Raw genomic sequence first — 24,222 nt, 5'->3', positions numbered from 1 at the left:
TTTTTAGTGGTGTTTGGGTGCTGGACTGAAAGACATGTAAAAGATACAAACTGAAAGTACTAGTAAAATTATCACATTGAATACAATATAAGCTAAATGTGCTAGTGGTGGAATTTCTTAGAAATTAAGTCGGGGTCTCAATTTACTGCTGAGAGTTAGAATAATAGAAAACACAAGGTGCAATTTCTAAATGTAGTTGTGCATCAGCAGTCACTCAACTAATAATAATAATAATAAGCCATTTAGCAGACGCTTTTATCCAAAGCGACTTACAAGTCATGCGTGCATACATTTTTGTGTATGGGTGGTCCCGGGGATAGAACCCACTACCCTGGCGTTACAAGCGCCGTGCTCTACCAGCTGAGCTACAGAGGACCACAATTATGATGGAAGGAATGTAAAAGGATGGTAATTCGTACACATTAACAAAAATGGCGCTGGTCCCTTATCTAGTGGGAGATCCCTATTCAAAAACACAGACAGAAGAATACAATGTTTAAAAATTTAAAATAGGCAGGCAGGACTTCACTCAGAGCTAAAAAATGCTCCCTCACATGCACACATACACACACACTTAAAGTTCTGAAGGTCCCTCTTCAGGTTCATTCAACTCCATGGAGTAATAGTCCAGTGGTTGCCTCTTTTTGTAGAAGTAGGTAAAGAGGGCTGCTCCCAGCCCCAGTAGCAGTAGAGCTCCTAGCACCAGGCCAATCTGCAGGCCCAGGGCAGACTCTGTGCTCATGCGTCGGTCGGTAGCCGGGTCGGTACAGGTGTCCCCCTGGGTGGGGGAGGTCTGGAGGATGAGGGCCCTCTGGTGGTCCGACAGGGCCTGGATGTTCCCCAGCACATGGAGCCACCCGGCCACACAGGAGAAGTTGGCCACCTGCAGGTAGAGGGCAGAGATACCACAGTGACATCTTTCCTCCAGATAGCCAGCGACATCCATCTCACTGTGACCCTGCACCAGTCCACTGCAGTTTCCTGGGTGCTCCTGCCAATCACCGGAGAGGGGAGCCAGGCATAGGTCGAGGTCGCTGGAGAAAGCGGGGCTGGGGCAGATGTTGGTCAGGCGCGGGGTGGGGGAGGAGCTGGTCCAGGAGGAGGGGCTTCTTGCCTCGCAGCAGGAGCAACGGCTGAGAGACACGGGACTATCCTCCACTGACCTGAGTACAGGCATCACCTGCTGCCCTCTGGTGGCGGAGAGTTTAATTAGCAATCTCAGGTCATCACTGAACACTAGCGTGTCACGAAGAGTGCTGTTGGTTAGGGTGGTACCAGCTCTACACACAGTGAACACTAGCGTGTCACGAAGAGTGCTGTTGGTTAGGGTGGTACCAGCTCTACACACAGTGACTGTGTCAGAACACAGGACTACGGCCCCATTGGCCGGAATTGTGGCCCCCTTCGGAAACACCTGGTCTGCTCCTGAGATGTTCCCGATGAGGTAGAAGCCGTTATGGTCTGTGATTCCGGTCAGAGGGAGGGCCATGGTCGTACCGGCGCGATACTCTTCAAACACGGTCAGGACCAGGCCCTGTAGAGAAGTCAGGGGCGGTCCTAGCAGCTCCACAAACCCCCTCTGCTGGCTGTGGTTGGTCCACCGGGCACCTCCCACCTCGCTGATGACCACGCCTTCAGGGGGAGGGGGTGGGCGGGGACAAGAGTTCTCCCTCAGAGGTGTGGGTGGGGCCACCACAAAAGCAGACAGGTCGGCAGGCAGCAGGCCGTTACAGCGGCTCAAGGCCTCGTCTCCGGGCTGCACCTCCGGGTCCTCCAGATTGGTAAACTAGCCCATGTCAGCAAAGCATTTTTAGATTGGTAAATTAGTCTAGCGACCAGCAATGTAAACTTGTAGTAAGCATGGTCAAATTACCGACCAGGGTGAGGCCCATTTGATAATCAGTTATCATATTAAAGACTTCAAGCATTTTCCTCCACCCTATGGCAAAATGTGTAGAATTTCAGGAAACTAGGGGGGCTGCTAAAATGTTTTGCTTGGGGGGGGGGTGTATGGATGTGGGTACGCAGACCTACGGGCCACTGCGGCCCCTCATGAGTTCCGTTTTATTGTGGCCCCCACCCCAATTAAAGTTGCCCATCCCTGTGTTAGTTTATACAGTGTACAAAACATTAGGAACACCTACCTAATATTGAGTTTTGCCCTCAGAACGGCCTCAATTTGTCAGGGTGCTGGCCAATGTTGACTAATGCTTCCCACAGTTGGCTGGATGATCTTTGGGTGGTGGTGGACCATTCTTGATACACACTGGAAACTTGAGCGTGGAACAACCCAGTAGCATTGCAGACACACTCAAACTGGTGCACCTGGCACCAACCATACCCCCTTCAAAGGCACTTAAATATTTTGTCTTGCCCATTCACCCTCAATGGCACACAAACAATGTCTCAAGGCTTAAGTCTTTATTTAACCTGTCTCCTCCCCTTCATCTACACTGAAGTGGATTTAACAGGACATCAATAAGGGATCATAGCTTTCATCTGGTCAGTCTGTCATAGAAAGAGCATGCTTTGTATATTTGATGTAATACAATTTTTAGTCTGCACAAAATGTTGATATACAGGATTGCTTGCTGCAATTACTTGATTCAAAAGCTGATTTGGGAAATGATCTGTTTTCTTAAGTAAACTCGCAAAGAATCTAACTTCCCGCAGTCTAGTAGTAGACCATGCTTACCTCAGACATTTTGAGTTGGAAGAGGATAGAATGAGGGGACGCAAGGAATCAAAGAACTTCTGAGATTCACCCTTGGTGTAGCCACAGGCTATAGGTACTTTCCACATTTCCTACACCTGTCCATTGCTTTTGAATGCATGAGGGGGAGCCAATGGGCACACTTTGGGGGGAGAATATGAATTCAGCACAGACATGAGTGCCTAGGTGTTGTTTCTGGACAACTATGGGCCAGTGTCACGAGGATGAACCACATCTTTGAGCACTTTAAATTGGCTATACACTCCCCTAATTTATTTGGACGGTGAAGCTGAAACATTTCATTTGCTCTATATTCCAGCATTTTGGATTTGAGATCAAATGTTTCATATGCGGCAACAATCCTGAATGTCACCTTTTTATTTAAGGGTATTTTCATAGGGGTATTTTCATTTTACTGTTTAGACTTAAAGCACTTTATCTAGTCCCCCCCATTTGAAGGTGTCATAAGTATTTGGACACATTCACTTGGTGTATTAAAGTAATTAAAAGCTTAGTATTTGGTCCCATATTCCTAGCACGCAATGACTACATCAAGCTTTTAACTCTACAAACTTGTTGGATGAATTTGCAGTTTGTTTTGGTTGTTTCGAATTATGTTGTGCCCAATATAAATTAATGGTAAATAATGTATTGTGTCATTTTGGAGTCACTTTTATTGTAAATAAGAATAGAATATGCTTCGGAACACTTCTACATTCATACGGATTATGCCATGATTAAAGATCATCATGAATGAATTGTGAATAATGATGATTGAGGTTAGCATGTTTTGGGGGTATGATCTTTGTGCCTCAAACTTTCTCACTCATCATTATTCACGATTCATCCATAATTATCAGTAATCATGGTAGCATCCATATTAATGCATTATTTACCATTAATTTCTGGCATAATCCAAAACACAGCCAAAACAAACTACAAATGCATCCAGCAAATTTGTAGTCACAAATAATGACTGTGTAGGCCTACTGCTGTATGTTGCTACTGTCCCTGACAAATAAAATAACATTTGATTTGATTTGACAGCATCTAACCCGGTCCCATGGTATTTATTCTTGTGTACTATTGTTTGTACAGATGAACGTGGTACCTTCAGGCGTTTGGAATTTGCTCCCAAGGATGAACCAGACTTGTGGAGGTCTAAGAAAAAATGTCTGAGGTCTTGGCTGATTTCTTTTTATTTTCCCATGATGTCAAGCAAAGAGGCACTGAGTTTGAAGGTAGGCCTTGAAATACATCCACAGGTACACCTCCCTCCAATTGACTCAAATGATGTCAATTAGCCTATCATCATTTTCTGGAATTTTCCAAGCTGTTTAAAGGCACAGTCAACTTAATGTATGTAAACTTCTGACGCACTGGAATTGTGATACAGTGAATTATAAGTGAAATAATCTGTCTATAAACAATTGTTGGAAAAATGACTTGTGTCATGCACAAAGTAGATATCCTAACCGACTTGCCAAAACTATAGTTTGTTAACAAGAAATTTGTGGAGTGGTTGAAAAACAAGTTTTAATGTCTCCAACCTAAGTGTATGTAAACTTCAGAATTCAACTGTACGTGAGAATGCTATTCATTGACTTCAGCTCAGCGTTCAACACCATAGTGCCCTCAAAGCTCATCACTAAGCTAAGGACCCTGGGACTAAACACCTCCCTCTGCAACTGGATCCTGAATTTCCTGACGGACCGCCCCCAGGTGGTAAGGGTAGGTAACAACACATCTGCCACGCTGATCCTCAACACGGGGGCCCCTCATGGGTGTGTGCTCAGTCCCCTCCTGTACTCCCTGTTCACCCATGACTGCATGGCCAGGCACGACTCCAACACCATCATTAAGTATGCCGATGACACAACAGTGGTAGGCCTGATCACCAACAACGATGTGACAGCCTATAGGGAGGAGGTCAGAGACCTGGCCGTGTGGTGCCAGGATAACAACCTCTCCCTCAACGTGATCAAGATAAATGAGATGATTGTGGACTACAGGAAGAAAAAAAAAAGAGGACTGAGCACGCCCCCATTCTCATCGACGGGGCTGTAGTGGAACAGGTTGAGAGCTTCAAGTTCCTTGGTGTCCACATCACCAACAAACTATCATGGTCCAAACACACCACGACAGTCGTGAAGAGGGCACGACAAAGCCTATTCCCCCTCAGGAGACTGAAAAGATTTGGCATGGGTCCTCAGATCCTCAAAAAGTTATACAGCTGCACCATCGAGAGCATCCTGACTGGTTGCATCACCGCCTGGTATGGCAACTGCTCGGCCTCCGACTGCAAGGCACTACAGAGAGTAGTGCGTATGGCCCAGTACATCACTGGGGCCAAGCTTCCTGCCATCCAGGACCTCTATACCAGGCGGTGTCAGAGGAAGGCCCTAAAAATTGTCAAAGACTCCAGCCACCCTAGTCATAGACTGTTCTCTCTGCTACCGCACGGCAAGCGGTACCGGAGCGCCAAGTCTAGGTCCAAAAGGCTTCTTAACAGCTTCTACCCCCAAGCCATAAGACTCCTGAACAGCTAATCATGGCTACCCAGACTATTTGCACGGCCCCCACACCACACCCCATCCCCCTCTTTTACGCTGCTGCTACTCTGTTCATTATTTATGCATTGTCACTTTAACTCTACCCACATGTACATATTACCTCAATTACTTCGACTAGCCGGTGCCCCCGCACATTGACTCTGTACCGGTATCCCCCTGTATATAGCCTCCCTACTGTTATTTTATTTTATTGCTGCTCTTTAGTTATTTGCTTATATTTTTTACTTATCAATTTTTTTACTTAACACTTTTTTTAATTTTATTTTTTATTTAAAAAACTGCACTGTTGGTTAAGGGTTAGTAAGTAAGCATTTCACTGTAATGTCTACACCTGTTGTATTCGGCGCATCTGGCAAATGCAATTTTATTTTATTTTATTCATAACATGGACGCACTGAGTCCAACTACAATTCCGCCAGGTGGCAGTAAAGGTATTCTGTGCTGTGGAGAGGAAGTGGTTATGGTAAACAGAAGAAAAAGCAAAGCGATAAACAGGCTGAAACCGCAAACTGCGTTGATGAATGGTAAAACTGAGAATTTGTGACGGGTAATATATAATAGCATTAACTTTTAGACTGACAGTTTGTAGTTTTATAAGACATAGCTAAACACGATTAGCTACTTTTGGAGGCGAGAAGAAAGGCATACAATGCCGTGGGAGCGCTTTTTCTCATCTTCGACTCTCCTTGCTCGTCTCCCTCATTTACCGACTGCGTGAGGACGGACTCGCACAAGAAACTACTGTATCGACAAGTGTCAATAACTAGCTAGCTATAACCTGAACAAGTGCTAATTTACAATGGCTGATAGCGTAGGAGAGGGTGCTAATGGTGAAATTGGGTTAGGTGTCGGTAGTCAGGGAAATGGAGCTCCGTTGTTACCGTGTTTGGGTAATTCTCTGCCGGGCCACTCAACGAGTGGAGCTAACCCGGCCTCACCACCTCCAGCAGCGGCCGCGGAGACTGGCCTAGCCGTCATGGCCCCTGGAGCCACAACCACCTCAACGGTGGGGACTGGGAGCGGGTTTGGAGGTGCAGGTGTTCTTAGCACGGTAGTGGGCTCTGCCATTCCAGTACCCCCCTACTCGGCCACCAATGCTCTTCCAGGCGGTATCGGTTTGGGGGTGGCCGGAGCGGGCCTCCTGTCCCAGATTCACGCAACGTCCTGGGACCCAACACTAAGTACCGACTGGGACAACGAGAAGACGTCCCAGCAATGCATTCTCCGAATCAAAAGGTAAACATTTGAGTATACAGATATACACTGGTTGGCTTGCCTGTTACAACATATGGAATGTGGTGCCATGCTGTCTGAAAACGAAAGAACGTGTATTTTTGTGAATATAAATGCTACTTTTCGACTAACACCAGTGTTACACTAGTGTGTTTCCATACCTAGACATAGTCCTTGATCATGACTCTCAGTTCCATGACATTACACATGAGTCATTGGACGAAGGCGTCTTCTCTATTGGGGAGTTTTGTTAAGAGCCCTGACACTCAATCTGAACATTAACACGCGTCGCTTGCAGTACGGTTTTGGAAGGACCTTTCATATCAGGCGGAAATAATTTCCAAAAACAAAAGGTTAAATTGATACACACCTTCATAGGGTTAGTGTTGCCACACGGCCATATCGCAATTTTACAGCGCTTGTTTAATTAGCTATCTAGCATGCTCCGAACACCTGTGTCTAAGCAAAACTCTGGAAGTGTAGCAGAAGTGTCGTTTCGTTGGATGGAGGCACCCATAGCTGTATGGACCTGAGCAAAACGTCTACAGTAAGTGTATATTTTTTTTATTTGAAGGATTCTTTCCCGCTGATGAAAGATAAGGGCCAAATGTTTCGAAAGCCCTATCGCAAGCGATGATTAATGACGTTTCTAAACGTTAAAACACAGCGTCAGGATTGTAGTTCAAAAGAGGTAGTCTTGGGCGAAGCTAGTAATTGCTGAAAACTAGGGAGAAGGCAGAATGCCGCCTAGAGTTTGAGAGCTAGGCCTGAAGGTGAGGATTTGGAAAGAGCAGAATCAACCACCTCTTCATAATCAAAACAGTTGCTTTGTGAGAAGATGTTAAAGTTAATAGTTAGCCATTGTTATGTAAATGCAAGCTGAAAAGTACAAGAGGCCTGGCTTTGGTCCCAAGTGAGAGCAGGTCCATCGGAGCCATGACCCAATGAGACACTGGTGCTGGCCCGCGTAGATGGAAACAGAAAAGTCTGAGCTTTAAAGGTGAAACACTGGGGTAAATCCTGTAGGAAAATGTGCCCTAAGAAAATGGTTAGTTAGGCCAATAGTTAGTATTAATTGGTCAGTTACTGATGTCATAACATTTAAATCCATTAGCTTACTATGATGTGACTCGGTAAGAAATATATTTACCTTATATTATGAAACGTATAAACATAACATTGTCAACGTTACATTGTTGACATAAAAGGTGCCACTTGTGCCCTGAGTGCCAGTCTGCTTGTGCTATCATGTCAAGTTGGCAAGAGCACAAACAGATCTGGGACCAGGCTACTATCATATGTATTTACATATTTTCTTAAGTTTGTCTTCTTACTCTCTCCTCAGGGATATCATGTCCATCTATAAGGAGCCTCCCCCGGGTATGTTTGTGGTTCCTGACCCTCACGACATGACTAAGGTAAAGCTCCCAGACTTCCACCTACATTTTTTTTTTTTTTTTGTGATCCAATTGACATTTTAGTCATTTAGCAGACGCTCTTATGCAGAGCGACTTACAATTAGTGAGTGCATACATTTTTCATACCACTCCCTAGGTCCACAGGGTCTGTTCTGGTACAACTGTACCAAGTCAGACAGCAGTGTGGGTTTCATGAATGGGCATCGTCATTTGGCTATGATGATGATGAAATATGAGCCTTAGACCTTACTGTTGTACATTGAGCTAGCCAGACAATGTGAAGTATTTGACTGGTGTATGAAACTATCCTATATGGGGCTTGAAATACAGGGGCTGTCCTTCAAATGCTGATGCAGAGTTAAAGTTAAAGCAACCCCTATCCCAGGCTCAAGTTGAAATAAAATTAACATTATTAATTTAGTCAGGCCCCAATTTACTTAAGTATTTACCAGGTAATTTACCCTTGTTTGTCTTCCAAATTATAACCCACAGACTCAATGTTTGTACTAGGTCAAAAAAAAATCCATGAAATTGGACTTACTAAACAAACAAACAATACAGCCATTGAATAAATTTTGCTGTGGCAAGAGGAACCACAGCCATCTTGGAATTAGTCTTCTGCACAACTATTATGAGGATTATGGCAACCATGAGAATTATGGAGAAATTCAACGCATCAACACTTTCACTATATATTAGTTCTGACTCTAGTCTTCCCTCCTCAGATTCATGCCCTCATCACAGGACCTTTCGACACGCCCTACGAGGGAGGCTTCTTCCTCTTTCTGTTCCGCTGCCCCCCGGACTACCCCATCCACCCTCCACGGGTCAAGCTCATCACCACCGGTCAAAACACTGTGCGCTTCAACCCCAACTTTTACCGTAACGGCAAAATATGCCTCAGCATCCTCGGGTAAGCCAGGGTCCTGCAGCTCAGGGGAAACCTGCTGCACCTGAGCAACCCATACATCTATGCCCAGTTTCCTTTCTAACTAGGGGATGGGGTGACTAGGGGTTGAAATGGGATAAGGCATTCACCAGTCTACCTATTAAACCCAGGCCCATAGAATAGCAGCTCTAACAAATTATATACTTGGGACACTGTGTGATGTGACCTGCAATCAATATCCTTATTCCACTTAATTAAACACAGAGAATGAAAAACTGCAGACAATGCTGCAAGTCAGTCTGTATTACGCATGCCTGACCTGGTCTGACCACAACTGTAAGGGGTAGATTCAGGTAGCGGTCATTCTTTGGCGGAACATGGCTATTTATGGCAGCTCTCTATGTAGAGACACAGATAATTTCTTGCATTTCAGCACTTCCTCCCAGACTCGGTCCAGATCTCCCCCTCGCTGTCGATGTGTGGGTGACTTTGGCCCAGAGGATGCAATGCCATCATTCGCCCGGTTTCAATAATATACTTTTTTAAAATTTTTCTTACAATAACGTGCCCATGTATCGTAAGGCTATTTTGCACCTATGGCTCCTTGAAGCAGCTTTGAAGTACTTCCTCTCGTTACCTTTTATAGTAGTGTTGGTCAGTCTCGAACCTACAGGGAGTTCAAAAGCTTGCACTCCCAAGAATAAAATTGATCTACTATTCGGTCTACAATACATTTTTGGGTGAAGCACCGTAGCTCATATACAACTTCAACTTTATATTTTGCTTGGTGGGCGGGATCGTGAATCTTTTGTGCTTTAACCTTTCCTCTTTGTTCTGGATTGTTGTGTAGGACTTGGACAGGGCCAGCATGGAGCCCGGCCCAAAGCATCTCCTCAGTTCTGATCTCCATCCAGTCCCTGATGACTGAGAACCCCTACCACAATGAGCCAGGCTTTGAACAGGTAAGTGGCAATTTGGTCTCTAATTTAGCTGGCAAGCCAAACCACAATCCCCAGAATGCAGTTCAATCCCACTGCCTTACGGGAAATATGGTTAACTGAAGCAATGCAGCCATTTTGATCAACAAAGCTACTGTGTTTTTGGCATATGATATTGTGATGAAATATGACTGACTGTGTTGTCTGACTTACAGAAGTCTTCAGCCATTGTTCTATGTGTCTATTTAGTCCGTTGTTTGCCATTTCTTCCCCATTTGTAGATGTTTGTGTAAACGTGTGTGTGAAAATCATTTATTTCTGTCATCAGCTACAGACTGACCATATCAGTGTGAAATGTGTGTCACTTTGTGTCTTGAGAATTGTCCCCCTTACACCTGCTCCCTCTGACACTCCCTTTGCCAGGAGAGACACCCGGGGGACAGCAAGAACTACAATGAGTGCATCCGCCATGAGACCATGCGCGTGGCTGTCTGTGACATGCTGGATGGGAAGGTGCCCTGTCCAGAAGCCCTGTGGTGAGTTAGTCTTGATGGTTCACTCCAAAATAAAAGTTTGACACTTTTCAGACCTCAAAAGTGGACTGATGTCGAAATGAGTCAATGTTCTACAGCATCTATTGTCTAGATCCAGCTACAGTGCCTTCAGAATGTATTCACACACCTTGACTTTCTCCACATTTTGTTGTAACAGCTGGAGTTTAAAATTGATTACATTTAGATTTTGTGTCACTGATCTACACACAATACCCCGTAGTGTCAAAGTGGAATTATGCTTTTAGAATTTTGTAAAAATTAATAAAAAGTTAAAAGCTGCAGTGTCTTGAGTCAATAAGTATTCAACCCCTTTGTTATGGCAAGCCTAAATAACTTCAGGAGTAAGAATTTGCTTAACAACTCGGATAATACATTGAATGGACTATCTCTGTGTGCAATAATGGTGTTTAACATTATTTTTTTAATGACTACCCCAACTCTGTACCCAACACATACCATTATTTGTAAGGTCCCTCAGTCAAGCAGTGAATTTCAAGCACATATTCAACGACAAACACCAGAAAGGTTTTCCAATGCCTCGCAAAGAAGGGCACCTATTGGTAGATGGGTCAAAATAAAAAAGCCGACATTGAATACCCCTTTGAGCATGGTGTTAGGTTCTGAACAAACAGAGTAAAAACTCACAGACAACTAGAAAAAGCTCAAATCAAGTTTATTCACCCACTGGGTCATACAGCTGCACAGACAGACATGTTTACACAATCACATATTTATACCCTCCTACTAGGTGGAGTCAACTCCTTGCACATCTAGAAAGCCAATACATCTCTGTTGCTAAGTCAGGATCTTAATTGGTTCCTCTCACTCGTGTAGTCATGGCCCTGCCTCATGCTAGAACCTTCATGGGCATGGACGTATATGTGTGTGGGATAGGACTGTTCCTTCTCACTTCATCTGACCTGACCTCGGGGAGAATTCCTCCCTAACCCGCGACTGCCCTACCTTATCAGTGATTGAAACCAGACTGTTACCTTTTGCCTCCCTCATTAGGAGCCATGAGATTTAATAATACCATGTTTTGACAGAATGTAAACTTTCTACACTCCCCCTTCCTCACTCAGTAACTTTCCATACACCTAGTTCTTATCCACCCTCCATTGACCCCAGCATATACATTCCTTATACATGTAAAGTAATCAATAAGTTCTAGTGTGTTACATTAATAAGTATATTTCAAGCTAGAACCCAACAATGGTGAAGTTATTATTTACACTTTGGATGGTGTATCGATACTCCCATTCACTACAAAGATACAGGTGTCCTTCCTAACTCGGTTGACAGAGAGGAAGGAAACTGCTCAGGGATTTCACCATGAGGCCAATGATTTTAAACCAGTTAGACTTAAATAGCTGTGATAGGAGAAAACAACTGAGGATGGATCAACAACATTGTAGTTACTCCACAATACTAACCTAAATGACAGAGTGAAAAGAAGGAAGCCTGTACAAAATAAAAAAATATTCCAAAACATGCATCCTGTTTGTAATAAGGCACTAAAGTAATACTGCAAAAAAAGTGGCAACAAAAATGAACTTTTTGTCCTGAAAACAAACAAAGCTTTATGTTTGGGGCAAATCCAACACATCACTGAGTACCACTCACCATATTTTCAAGCATGGTTGTGGCTGCATCATGTTATGGGTATGCTTGTCATCGGCAGGGACTAGGGAGTTTTTTTTTAGGATAAAAGGAATAAAGCTAAGAACAGGCAAAATCCTAAAGGAAAACCTGTTTGTCTGCTTTCCTACAGACACTGGGAGACAAATCCACCTTTCAGCAGGATAATACGGTAACTAAAACGCCAGTTTAGGTATTACTTACCAAGACAACGTTGTATGTTCCTGAGTGGCCTAGTTGCAGTTTTGACTTAAAGTGTCTTGAATCTATGGCAAGACTTGAAAATGGCTGTCTAGCAATGATCAACATCTAACTTGACAGAGCTTGAAGATTTAAAAAAAAGAATAATGGGAAATATTGTACAATCCAGGTTTTCAAAGCTCTTAGAGACTTACCCAGAAAGACACAGCTGTAATCTCAGCCAAAGGTGACTAACGTGTTGACTCAGGGGGTTGAATACTTATCTAATTAAAATATATTAGTGTTTTATTTTCCATTAATAAAAATAAATAAAAAAGTTTGAGTATTTTGTGTAGATCGTTGTCAAAAATTAAATCAATTTTAATCCCACTTTGTAACACAACAAAATGTAGAAAGTCAGGGGGTGTGAATACTTTCTAGAGGTGCTGTATGTGCCTGAATGTCTAATATCCTTATTGTATATGAGGCACATAGTTGAATCTTCTTAATAGTTTACAAAATACATGTTCAAAGCCACTGACCCACAATACATTTAGAACACAGCTTCCAATGGTGTCATTTCATTTGTAGATGTTTAGCATTTGTTTTTGTGGTTGGCCTCATGAATGTTCCTGTGTTGCAGGAGTGTGATGGAGAAATCATTCCTGGAGTACTATGACTTCTACGAGGGGGTCTGCAAAGAGAGACTACACCAACAGGGACAGAACATGCAGGTATTACCAGAGACCTCATTCTCTGTTTGTGTGTGTATACTGTACACGTTTCTTTATGCACCTTAGAGAAGCAAAACACACAGGTTATAATGTATCACACATCCTGATGACTAATGCACTGCACCTGCCCTGGGGTTAGGCAGCGTTTCCCAAACTCGGTCCTCGGGACGCCAAGGGGTGCACGTTTTGTTTTTTGCCCTAGCACTACACAGCTGATTTAAATGATCAAAGCTTAATGATGATTTGAATCAGCTGTGTAGTGCTACGGCAAAAACCATAACGTGCACCCCTTGGGTTCCCGAGGACCGAGTTTGGGAAACCCTGGGTTAGAGGAAGACTGAGGGATTTACATGCCCAAACATTTAAATGGGTACTTCAGGATTTTGGCAATTACGCCCTTTATCTACTTCCCCAGAGTCAGGTGAACTTGTGGATACCATTTTAATGTTTTTTATGAAGGAAGTTGAAGGTAGTTTTGCGAACTAATGCTGACAAACATTAGCACAATGACTGGACGTCTATGGTAACAGCTAGCATGCTAGCTGTTAGCTTAGATGCCCTGTCATTGTGCTAACGCTAGTTAGCAACTGCGCTAACACTAGTTAGCAACTTCCTTCAAACTGTACGCAGAGACATAATGATATCCATGAGTAGGAGTGATGCGTGGGTAAAATCACTGGGGAAGCCAGAGGCGGGAAAAAAAGCCATATTACAACCTATGTGTCGTGATAATTGCGTTGTTTGCTCTATAACCAGTTCATATGCCTTCCGACCATGATATATAGGCCTAAGGCCGAGACAATAAGAAGACAGTGGCAGAATAAATTAAACCACACCTTTGTTTCATCACAAAACCGGAGAGCAACCTCTGTCAGGTGAAGTCCACAAAACATATTGCATGTAACAAACAGGAACATAACCTAAAGCATGGTCAAGCAAGTTAATGTTTCCAACATTTTCAGACCACTAAACAACTATTGATTTAGAACCACGGAGAGTTACTGCAAGTCGCAAAGAAAACAGGAGCTGCCTCCAATATTCCAGCACCATTTCAACTTAAAACATTTCAACATCATTAAATCACCCATGCTTATTCTAATACAGTGACAACTAAAAGAGACCAAAAACAATTTATTCCAATCAACGTAAGCTAAATATGTGGTTGTCCATGGTTCTGATTTCTGTGTGTTTGTGCAAGTAGAAAACATGTTGACTCGCCCTACTTGTAGAGAAACGGCAATGCGATCCTCCTCTCTTTCATGTTGACGAAACGGTCTATCACTGTCATACAGTACACACTTATTTTTTGTTGTCCTAGGCTACCTGGCTAAAATGCTTGCTCGCTAGCCTAACTTCCTTTCATGGGCAACGTTAGCTAGTTAACATTAGCCTTCTACATCTAGCTACATATTGAACTTTCATCAGTGGCGGTTCTAGACACATTTTACTAGGGGGGCCAAGGAGGGGCCAGTGTTTAATCAGGGGGGCACACATAAAAAAACTGGCAACACATGATATTCAAAGATTATAAACTTTATTTTACTTTAAAATCATATGACATTTATTATAACACGTATTTTGTACAAGAGTGCAGATGCAAGAGAGATAGTGCCATAAAAATAAATAAATAAATAAAAATTAAAAAGTACAGGGTACAAATACAGGGTTCATATTCAATGTGAACAAAACTCCAGGATACAACAAAGGGTACAACAATGTGCCATTTCCTATTTATGGAAGCCCCACTACTGTGGACAGTTGATTCCACATTTTGTTTTAAGAAAGAAAACTTTGAGTGATTTATAAACAAAACACACTACCCTGTATCCATTTAGGTAAAATAAACCAAATCAGAAAAGAAAAGAAATTCAAAGAGGCTTTACTAGCATGACCATATTGACATACAGTATTGCTAAAGCACATAAACAGGGAAACGTGTTACACATTAACATCCAGTAGTCCAATAGGATGCAGACAATAAACATTAAGTTAACATTCGTTTAAAAGCAACAATCATGTCAACACAATGTAGCAATATGAACAACACTGATGGATATCAGCAACAACATGAAAACAAGAATATTACAGGTGTCTGTGTGTGTGTGTGTGTGTGTGTGTGTGTCTGTGTCTTTGTGTACTTCACTGTCAGTTGATGAGCAGGTGTACAAAAAAAGGCTTTACAACATATATGGGCAAGTCCATTTAGGACAGCACATTTCCACCATAGTTCACATTAGGAAAAAATGACAGCATGAATGCTCACTAAACAAACATATACTACATATACCTTTTTATACACATTTTTTTTCAGTAATTTTTTAAGAGTGAAAGGGAAGTAAGCAATCGCTCATCATAGGATCATACATATTTCAGTTACAATATTAGTTACAATATTAGTGTTAGTTAGATCATCATGTCAAAGCTGGACCTGCAAAGTCTGAACGACACAAGTGTGCAATGATTGGAGTGATTTTGTTTATTTTTTTTCTTGCTTTGCTTGTTTTCAAAAGGAAAAATCATAGTTGGTAAAAAATAAAATCAACTTTTGTTGAAAGGTATCACACTGTATAATTTAGAAATATCTAAAGAGGTTTAGTGGATGCCATAAAACATCTGTGGAGCTTGAAGATTTGTAGTACATAGATGTTTGGCAGAGATAATTCAAAAGAATGAGAGAGAGAGAGAGAGAGAGAGAGAGAGAGAGAGAGAGAGAGAGAGAGAGAGAGAGAGAGAGAGAGAGAGAGAGAGAGAGAGAGAGAGAGAGAGAGAGAGAGAGAGAGAGAGAGAGAGAGAGAGAGAGAAAGAGAGAGAGAGAGAGAGAGAGAGGAGAGAGAGAGAGAGAGAGAGAGAGAGAGAGAGAGAGAGAGAGAGAGAGAGAGAGAGAGAGAGAGAGAGAGAGAGAGAGAGAGAGAGAGAGAGAGAGAGAGAGAGAGAGAGAGAGAGAGAGAGAAGAGAGAGAGAGAGAGAGAGAGAGAGAGAGAGAGAGAGAGAGAGAGAGAGAGAGAGAGAGAGAGAGAGAGAGAGAGAGAGAGAGAGAGAGAGAGAGAGAGAGAGAGAGAGAGAGAGAGAGAGAGAGAGAGAGAGAGAGAGAGAGAGAGAGAGAGAGAGAGAGAGAGAGAGAGAGAGAGAGAGAGAGAGAGAGAGAGAGAGAGAGAGAGAGAGAGAGAGAGAGAGAGAGAGAGAGAGAGAGAGAGAGAGAGAGAGAGAGAGAGAGAGATCCTTAGAGCAGTACATGCAGCAATCACTTAATGCAGTGATGTCATAATGGCCCACAAAACTTTGGGGATGTGGATGGAAAGTTACAGGCAGGAGAGGGGAACCAACAGAAGCAGGTCTTGAGACATGAGTTTGCCCCTTTTTGAAAACCTCTTGAGAGAGGATTGGTGGGATATATATACATACAAACATACATACACTCTAGTAGTGTGTGGAACTACAGGTACTGTGAGGAAAAAAAGATAGATGATGTAAAATTAAAAATAAAACAAGCTTCAGCTTCTTAAGACACGGTGGGTTCATCTAAGTAGACACATGTAACTTCATGTGGACACCAGACTGTCTTTGTCTACACATCTAACTTCATATGGACCCCAGACCGTCTCTGTTTACACATGTAACTTCATATGGACACCAGACTCTTTGTCTACACATGTAACTTCATATGGGCACCAGACTGTCTCTGTCTACACATGTAACTTCATATGGACACCAGACTGTCTCTGTCTACACATGTAACTTCATATGGACACCAGACTCTTTGTCTACACACGTAACTTCATGTGGACACCAGACTAACTCCATTCATTTTACCGGTGGTATTGAGAACAGATAAACCCACCGTGTCTTAAGAAGCTCAAGCTTGTTGTTTTATTGTTCATTATATGTCTTTTTCCTCACAGCGGCACTCATACGCTACTAGCGTATATATCATATAGATACACTACAGCAACAGGATACGGCGGTTGTGCTGTCTGGCAAAACGGTCCACAAATACATCAAGATCCAGAGCCTTGGCCCTTCTGGACTCTATGCTCAGGACACCAAGATCACTGAGTCTCTCATCACTAGTGGTGGACCGCAGGAAGGTTTTTATCAGTTTCAGTGTGGATACTGGCAGGATACAGTTTTTGGGTGCGCCACTCTAATTTACCCGTGTAGAACGTTGCCGTGTAGAGCGTTGCATTAGTTCCGCTTTTGGCGCTCGCGTGTAAAATAGTTATAAATTCATAATTTTTTATTTGGTCAGCATGGGGGGGCCACAGGGGTGGCCAGGGACATTTCCAGGGAGGCACGGGCCTCCCCCGGCCTCCGTGTAAAACCGCCACTGACTTTCATCCTATCAGGCCAGGGGCACAACAATGTATGAATTAATGGTTGGATCAGAATCACCGTTATAATCAATGGCCAGTATGGAGAATTAAGTAAAACCACAAGTCCAAATCCCTATCTCCATCCATGGCTAATTTAGGAAAGGGCCAATTTTAGTTAGCTAGCTAGCCACCGGAGGACTACAACACAACCAGATGCAACAATTCAAGTTGGTTCTGTCAATTACGTATGCTCTCGATGTGATTTGGTAGGAGTGAGGGCAAATCCAAACTGGCTTCCCTTGACACTTTTTTTGTTGCGCCAGGACCATTCTCAGTTGAGCTCGCTCAGTTTAGCTCAACGCTGATTGGCTGTTATTTTATACTTTTTTTTAATCAAGGGAGGCCAAATGCTTGCTGGCTTCCCTTGCATTCAAGGCTACAGGCGGCAACAATGTAATACTCTTTTAGACCAGACGGCATCAGATAGATGGCCTACACATACAGAGACAGAGGGGCGCTGTTTTGCTCGCTCGGATGCTTTCTCCTGTGAGATACATTCAGCCTCTTGCGAGTTGAAGGAAATTTATGAAACACAGAGAGATGAAAGATTTATTATTATTAATTTTTTGCTTGGTCATTTTTTTGGGAAAGCCAGACTTCCCTTGGTATCCATGAAAACATGCCACTGTCCACAAGTTCATCTGACTCTTCATTGCCAAAATAATTTGTCTGTTTATTTACAGAAGGTTCTCTAATACACATATGAAGAAATGCTATCTATACATGTATAAATAAGGTGTCTTTGTACACATATACAAAATAAATAAAAAAACACAGTATACACTGCTCCCACATGCTTTAAACCTGCACCACAACAGTGGAAAATATGAGATGTGGAAATGTGAGATGCACATCCCACACACACTCTTTCTCTCCTTACACACCTCCAGGACCCTTTTGGGGAGAAGAGGGGTCGCTTCGACTACCAGGGCCTACTGGCACGCCTGAGCGCCACCCAGAGGCGCATACGGGAGAAATGCCCACCGGAGGACAACGATGACCACTCAGACTCTGACACCAGCTCTTCAGGCACAGACCCAGATAGCCAGGGCAGCTCCCAACCTTAGCCACCAGATGGCGCCACACTACCTTTTATTTTTCTGTTTCCCACATTCTGTTTTTACAGGATGCTTTTGGCATAAGTGAGATGTTGGGGAGGGGAAAGGCCTGATTTTCAGGAAGCACTTATGATTCAAAGGCATGGGATAGCTAATGTCTGTTTTGATTGGTTGTTCTTTTTCCTCCCCCCCAATGACTGCCTTTTGATTATTTTTTTCAACTGATGTAAGTAAACAATGCTAGTGTACACTTAGATGGTGTTGGGGGAGTTTGGCTTGTAGAAATGGACAGTTTGTTTGAAAGCAATTTGTCATAGCCTCTGCCTTTTGTTGTCTTTGTTTTCCCACGCCCGATTGGATTAGGAAGTAGAGGTGACATCTGAGATTGACCATTCTCAATATTCACAGTCAGTACAACCACATCAATCCTCTTAATCAGATCACCAAACTTCTATTCATTCATACATACATCGGTACACATACCTCAGACTATCCACTTCTAAAGTCCCATTGTCTCCTATGATGTTCTTTCCTTAATCTGAACAGTACTTAATAAAATTATGAACTGAGTCATAATTATATTATGAATTCATAATGAATTGCAATAGTAAAAATAAAAATAAAACTCCATTAATGCCTAGTACAAAATATGTACAGTTGCGGTCAAATATATTGGCACCTTTGCACTTTACAATCGAGCAGATTGTTAAGTTTATTCTTTTCAAAACTGGTTGGATGGCTATTTTTACCCTGTAGGCACCTGCAACTTATGACAAAACGAGAATCACTTGCTTCCAACCAAATTAATTAGAATTTTAAATAATGTAGTCCAGGCCATATTTTGACTTTGAAAAATCTAAATTTCAGTTTTGATTAAAAAAAATCTTGGTCCTGTACAGATGTAAATCAAACATATGCACGTGTGAACATGTTTCTTTCAACTTATTTGAGAAGAAATAGTGAATCATTCAAGGGTGCCAATATATTTGTCCGCAACTATACATATATATGATGCACAACGAGAGATTTCATTATGGTGTTAATTAAATTGTATCTTTATATAACTAGGCAAGTCAGTTAAGAACAAATTCTTATTTACAATGACGGCCAACACCGGCCAAACCCGGACGACACTGGGCCAATTGGGCGCCGCCCTATGGGACTCCCAATCACAGCCTGGAATCGAACCAGGGGGTCTGTAGTGACGCCTCAAGCACTGAGATGCAGTGCCTTAGACCACTGCGCCACTCGGGAGCCCAGTGTATGGGCAGTGTCTTCAAATAATTGTCCATTGACTGAATGCTAAAGCCTGAATGGAAACAAAGTTTTCTGCATGAAAACGATGCTCTTTGAATCAATATTTGATGTTCATGATTATCATTCAGCTATGGTGTTGTGGATTAAACTGTTTTTCTTCAATGATGCTGAAATGCTTATAGGGACTAATAGGGATTCTAATATCTCCATTCAAGCTAAATGGTGGAGTCTATGGACATTAGGTTTGGGGTCACTAGAAAACGCCTAGAAAGCCGGATTTGTCATTTGACCTGTCCCATTTAACCAATGCCACGTTTTCCATTGCATTTTTCATTGGGAGCAGTGGACTGGTGCCTCTTCAGCTCCATATAGCGGCGTCAGCCGGTACCAAACAGGCACAGATCTGTGTTAGACCTCCATGGTGTCACCTTTTCAGTCATCTGAAAGCCACCACCAAGATTTCAAACAAGCCACAGGAAATGATTTATGATGGTAACAAAAATACCTGACACCTGCTTCAATGCAGTGTCAACTTTTTTTCATTTCTCTGGAAACTGAGTTTTTGCCTGCGATTGGTTTGTAGAATGATTTTATGTTGGTTTGGCCATTTATGCGCTAAAAGTTCTACATTGGCTTACATAAATGGTGTCAGAAGTGCGTTCCACAGGTTGACACAGTCTTAGGTACAGGTTCTATATAAACCTAACCTGGCAGTCAGACTGACAACACAAACTTCAAATGGACATCAAGTGATCAAGGAGGATAAAAAAAAAAAAAATACGATAAACTGTATGACCCATTATAACCAGTGGTAAGAGGTAGATGTTATTTTTTCATATTGATGTGGAGTTATTCCTGCTTTGAAAGACGTTAAGTCAGATGCCCCTTCTAGACTTCTGCCCAAGGGTTCGTCCCCCTTCAAAGTGTCACAAAACATTGCCTATCGGCCAGAGCAGCTCACCAAGAACCTGGACTGAGGCCTCAGTAGAGGCTCTCCATCTTTCTGGTTTTATCAAAACTGCTTAAAGGTAGAGGGGGCTAAACACCTCTACCATGTCACTTGGTTTGTAATCCGATCTAGCAAGATGTGACATTTGGAGCAATTAAGAATTATACTCTTCTGTCTTCGGTCGTTATTGCATTTTGATACTACCCACTCAGGATACAGCAAAACCTCTTGCTTTGTAATGGCCTGTCTGGACCACAATCTACTGTCTAATTAAGGAGGCAAGCTCCAGTGCAGAGTGGCACCCAAACAGGACCAGACCACACCCTTCTTTTCTTTCTCATGGACATGTTTTTCTATTCCCTCCCATCTGGGTGCATTTCTGCTCAGTTCTCAGTCGACAGGGACTGGGATTTAATAGATCTCATGTTTGAGATAATACTGCTGACTTTGTTTGCAAAGTTAGAAAAAAATTATTTCAAATGTATGAATCTACTGCAAATGAAGCTATTAAAGCAAATATCCTCCTGCCCAGCTGCAGAGGAGTAGGTGTGAGATGACACTTCATGCTCAATATAGCAACCAGTCAGTTTGAAGCCTTGTTATGGTTTGTTGTGTATATTCCTGTAGCATTCTGATGTGACCCTTGTCTGATGGTTTATTTTGGGTTTGTGCCCCCAACCCAGAGTATCTATCTGAATCGCTTTTATTAAGGCATCTTCAATCCATAATGGTATGGATTTGCATTTAGGTGTTTTCAGGAAGTGAAGTATGTAAAGCGTAGAAACTTCAAGAATAAATGTTGGCAAGGCCATGCATGGCATAGTAAAAAAATATATATATATATACAGTGAGGGGAAAAAAGTATTTAATCCCCTGCTGATTTTGTACATTTGCCCAGTGACAAAGAAACGATCAGTCTATAATTTTAATGGTAGGTTTATTTGAACGGTGAGAGACAGAATAACAACAAAAAAATTCAGAAAAACGCATGTCAAACATGTTATAAATTGATTTGCATTTTAATGAGGGAAATAAGTATTTGACCCCCTCTCAATCAGAAAGATTTCTGGCTCCCAGGTGTCTTTTATACAGGTAAAGGGAGTGTTCCTAATCTCAGCTTGTTACCTGTATAAAAGACACCTGTCCACAGAAGCAATCAATCAATCAGATTCCAAACTCTCCACCATGGCCAAGACCAAAGAGCTCTCCAAGGATGTCAGGGACAAGATTGTAGACCTACACAAGGCTGGAATGGGCTACAAGACCATCGCCAAGCAGCTTGGTGAGAAGGTGACAACAGTTGGTGCGATTATTCGCAAATGGAAGAAACACAAAAGGACTGTCAATCTCCCTCGGCCTGGGGCTCCATGCAAGATCTCACCTCGTGGAGTTGCAATGATCATGAGAACGGTGAGGAATCAGCCCAGAACTACACAGGAGGATCTTGTCAATGATCTCAAGGCAGCTGGGACCATAGTCACCAAGAAAACAATTGGTAACACACTACGCCGTGAAGGACTGAAATCCTGCAGCACCCGCAAGGTCCCCCTGCTCAAGAAAGCACATATACATGCCCGTCAGAAGTTTGCCAATGAACATCTGAATGATTCAGAGGAGCTCTTTGGCATCAACTCAACTCGCCGTATTTGGAGGAGGAGGAATGCTGCCTATGACCCCAAGAACACTATCCTCACCGTCAAACATGGAGGTGGAAACATTATGCTTTGGGGGTGTTTTTCTGCTGAGGGGACAGGACAGGGCCATGTACCGTCAAATCTTGGGTGAGAACCTCCTTCCCTCAGCCAGGGCATTGAAAATGGGTCGTAGATGGGTATTCCAGCATGAAAATGACCCAAAACACACGGCCAAGGCAACAAAGGAGTGGCTCAAGAAGAGGCACATTAAGGTCCTGGAGTGGCCTAGCCAGTCTCCAGACCTTAATCCCATAGAAAATCTGTGGAGGGAGCTGAAGGTTCGAGTTGCCAAACGTTAGACCTCGAAACCTTAATGACTTGGAGAAGATCTGCAAAGAGGAGTGGGACAAAATCCCTCCTGAGATGTGTGCAAACCTGGTGGCCAACTACAAGAAACATCTGACCTCTGTGATTGCCAACAAGGGTTTTGCCACCAAGTACTAAGTCATGTTTTGCAGAGGGGTCAAATACTTATTTCCCTCATTAAAATGCAAATCAATTTATAACATTTTTGACATGCGTTTTTCTGGATTATTTTGTTGTTATTCTGTCTCTCACTGTTCAAATAAACCTACCATTAAAATTATAGACTGATGATTTCTTTGTCAGTGGGCAAACGTACAAAATCAGCAGGTGATCAAATACTTTTTTCCCTCACTGTGTATATATATATACAAACAGGGAGAACTCATCTGTCAGCCATCTCAATGAGATGAGTAACATTTGTATTGAGTCCCATTGTGTTAGTTGCCTCATAGTATGTCCTGACCTTCAATCTATGTAATTTTTCATGAGATGAGAATGTGACCCTAAAATTATACTGCACCTTTTTTCCCCAAGATTGAATTTAGCACTTGGGATGGTGTAGATTAGACCACATTGCTTCTTAGCTAGCTACCAGCAATGTACAGGGCCGCTAAAACTAGCTTGTTCCTGCCCCCCCCCCCCCCCTCAGTGCACGTGTTGGTTTTTGCCCTAGCACTACACAGCTGATTGAAATAACCAACTCATCATCAAGCTTTGATTATTTGAATCAGCTGTGTAGTGCTATGGCAAAAAACAAAACGTGCACCCGGGGGGCAGGACCAGGACCAAGTTTGGGAAACCCTGCTCTACAGTACAGTCCCACAGGGGCTCTCAACACTAACGGCCATTCACTCTGTCTCAGTCAATGGTAAGTGAAAGGTTTACATGTTTCAGTTGACAGAAGATGTGGGACCCATTTTAGGCCTTGATTTAACGTTCCAGGGCAAGGCATTAGTCCCAAAACTTCGACTGCCAAGTTTATGCAAGACTATTTTCATCTGACTTCATTTCTTTTTTCATTATATTGTATATGTAAAAAAATAAAAATACTAATAAAATATACCAATGGCTATTTTGATCTGTGGCATTCTGTTTTAGTGCGAGTGTTTATATTGTTAATAGTGACAATTTTATAGGCATTCAGTTGAGGGCTTCAGCCCAGCCACCATTGGTAATGCCAAGGAGGACTACAAGTCCCATAAGCCCGGCCTCCCGAGTGGCGCAGTGGTCTAAGGCACTGCATTGCAGTGCTTGAGGCGTCACTTCGATCCCAGGCTGTGTCATAGCCGGCCGTGACCGGGAGACCCATGAGGTGGTGCACAATTGGCCCAGCGTCGTCCGGGTTAGGGGAGGGTTTGGCAGGTTGGACTTCCTTGTCCCATCGCGCTCTAGTGACTCCTTGTGGCAGACCGGTCGCCAGCTGGACTGTGTTTCGGAGGACGCATGGCTCTCGACCTTTGCGTCTCCTGAGTCTGTAGGGGAGTTGCAGCGATGGGACAAGACTGTAACTACAAATTGTATGTCACGAAAAGGGGTAAAAGTACAACAACAAAAAAGCCCCATATACAATCAGTTTCAAAATTGTTGGCACCCTTGATAAAGATGAGCAAAAAAGACTGTATAAAATAAATATTACAAATACTGATCTATATTTTAATCCCCAAAAAAAGGAAAATTATATTTTATACTAATACAATTTCTCAGATGAAGTAATATTT

At 42.7% G+C, this 24,222-nt stretch overlaps 2 protein-coding genes across 2 annotated transcripts; one reads left to right on the top strand and one right to left on the bottom strand.

Annotated features, from left to right (window-relative positions):
- Positions 1–337: 337 nt before the first annotated feature.
- Positions 338–2,704, bottom strand: LOC121570236. Its single transcript, XM_041881716.2, has 3 exons — positions 2,696–2,704; positions 1,336–1,786; positions 338–1,275 (listed from the first exon to the last, which is right to left on the bottom strand). Exons 1-3 carry the CDS (start codon positions 2,702–2,704, stop codon positions 575–577), a joined length of 1,161 nt encoding a protein of 386 aa, XP_041737650.2. The 3' UTR covers positions 338–574.
- Positions 2,705–5,747: 3,043 nt separating this feature from the next.
- On the top strand, positions 5,748–18,874 carry LOC121569663 (ubiquitin-conjugating enzyme E2 Z). The gene is made up of 7 exons (XM_041880804.2): positions 5,748–6,522; positions 7,865–7,937; positions 8,663–8,850; positions 9,677–9,788; positions 10,188–10,300; positions 12,780–12,870; positions 18,131–18,874. Exons 1-7 carry the CDS (start codon positions 6,086–6,088, stop codon positions 18,305–18,307), a joined length of 1,191 nt encoding a protein of 396 aa, XP_041736738.1. The 5' UTR covers positions 5,748–6,085; the 3' UTR covers positions 18,308–18,874.
- The last annotated feature ends 5,348 nt before the right edge of the window (positions 18,875–24,222 follow it).

The sequence above is a fragment of the Coregonus clupeaformis genome, unplaced genomic scaffold (genome assembly GCF_020615455.1).
Source record: "Coregonus clupeaformis isolate EN_2021a unplaced genomic scaffold, ASM2061545v1 scaf1168, whole genome shotgun sequence".
In the NCBI taxonomy this organism is placed as follows: Eukaryota; Metazoa; Chordata; class Actinopteri; order Salmoniformes; family Salmonidae; genus Coregonus; species Coregonus clupeaformis.
The sequence above is the reverse complement of the archived record's forward strand: the minus strand, read 5'-3'. Positions and strand labels throughout refer to the sequence as shown.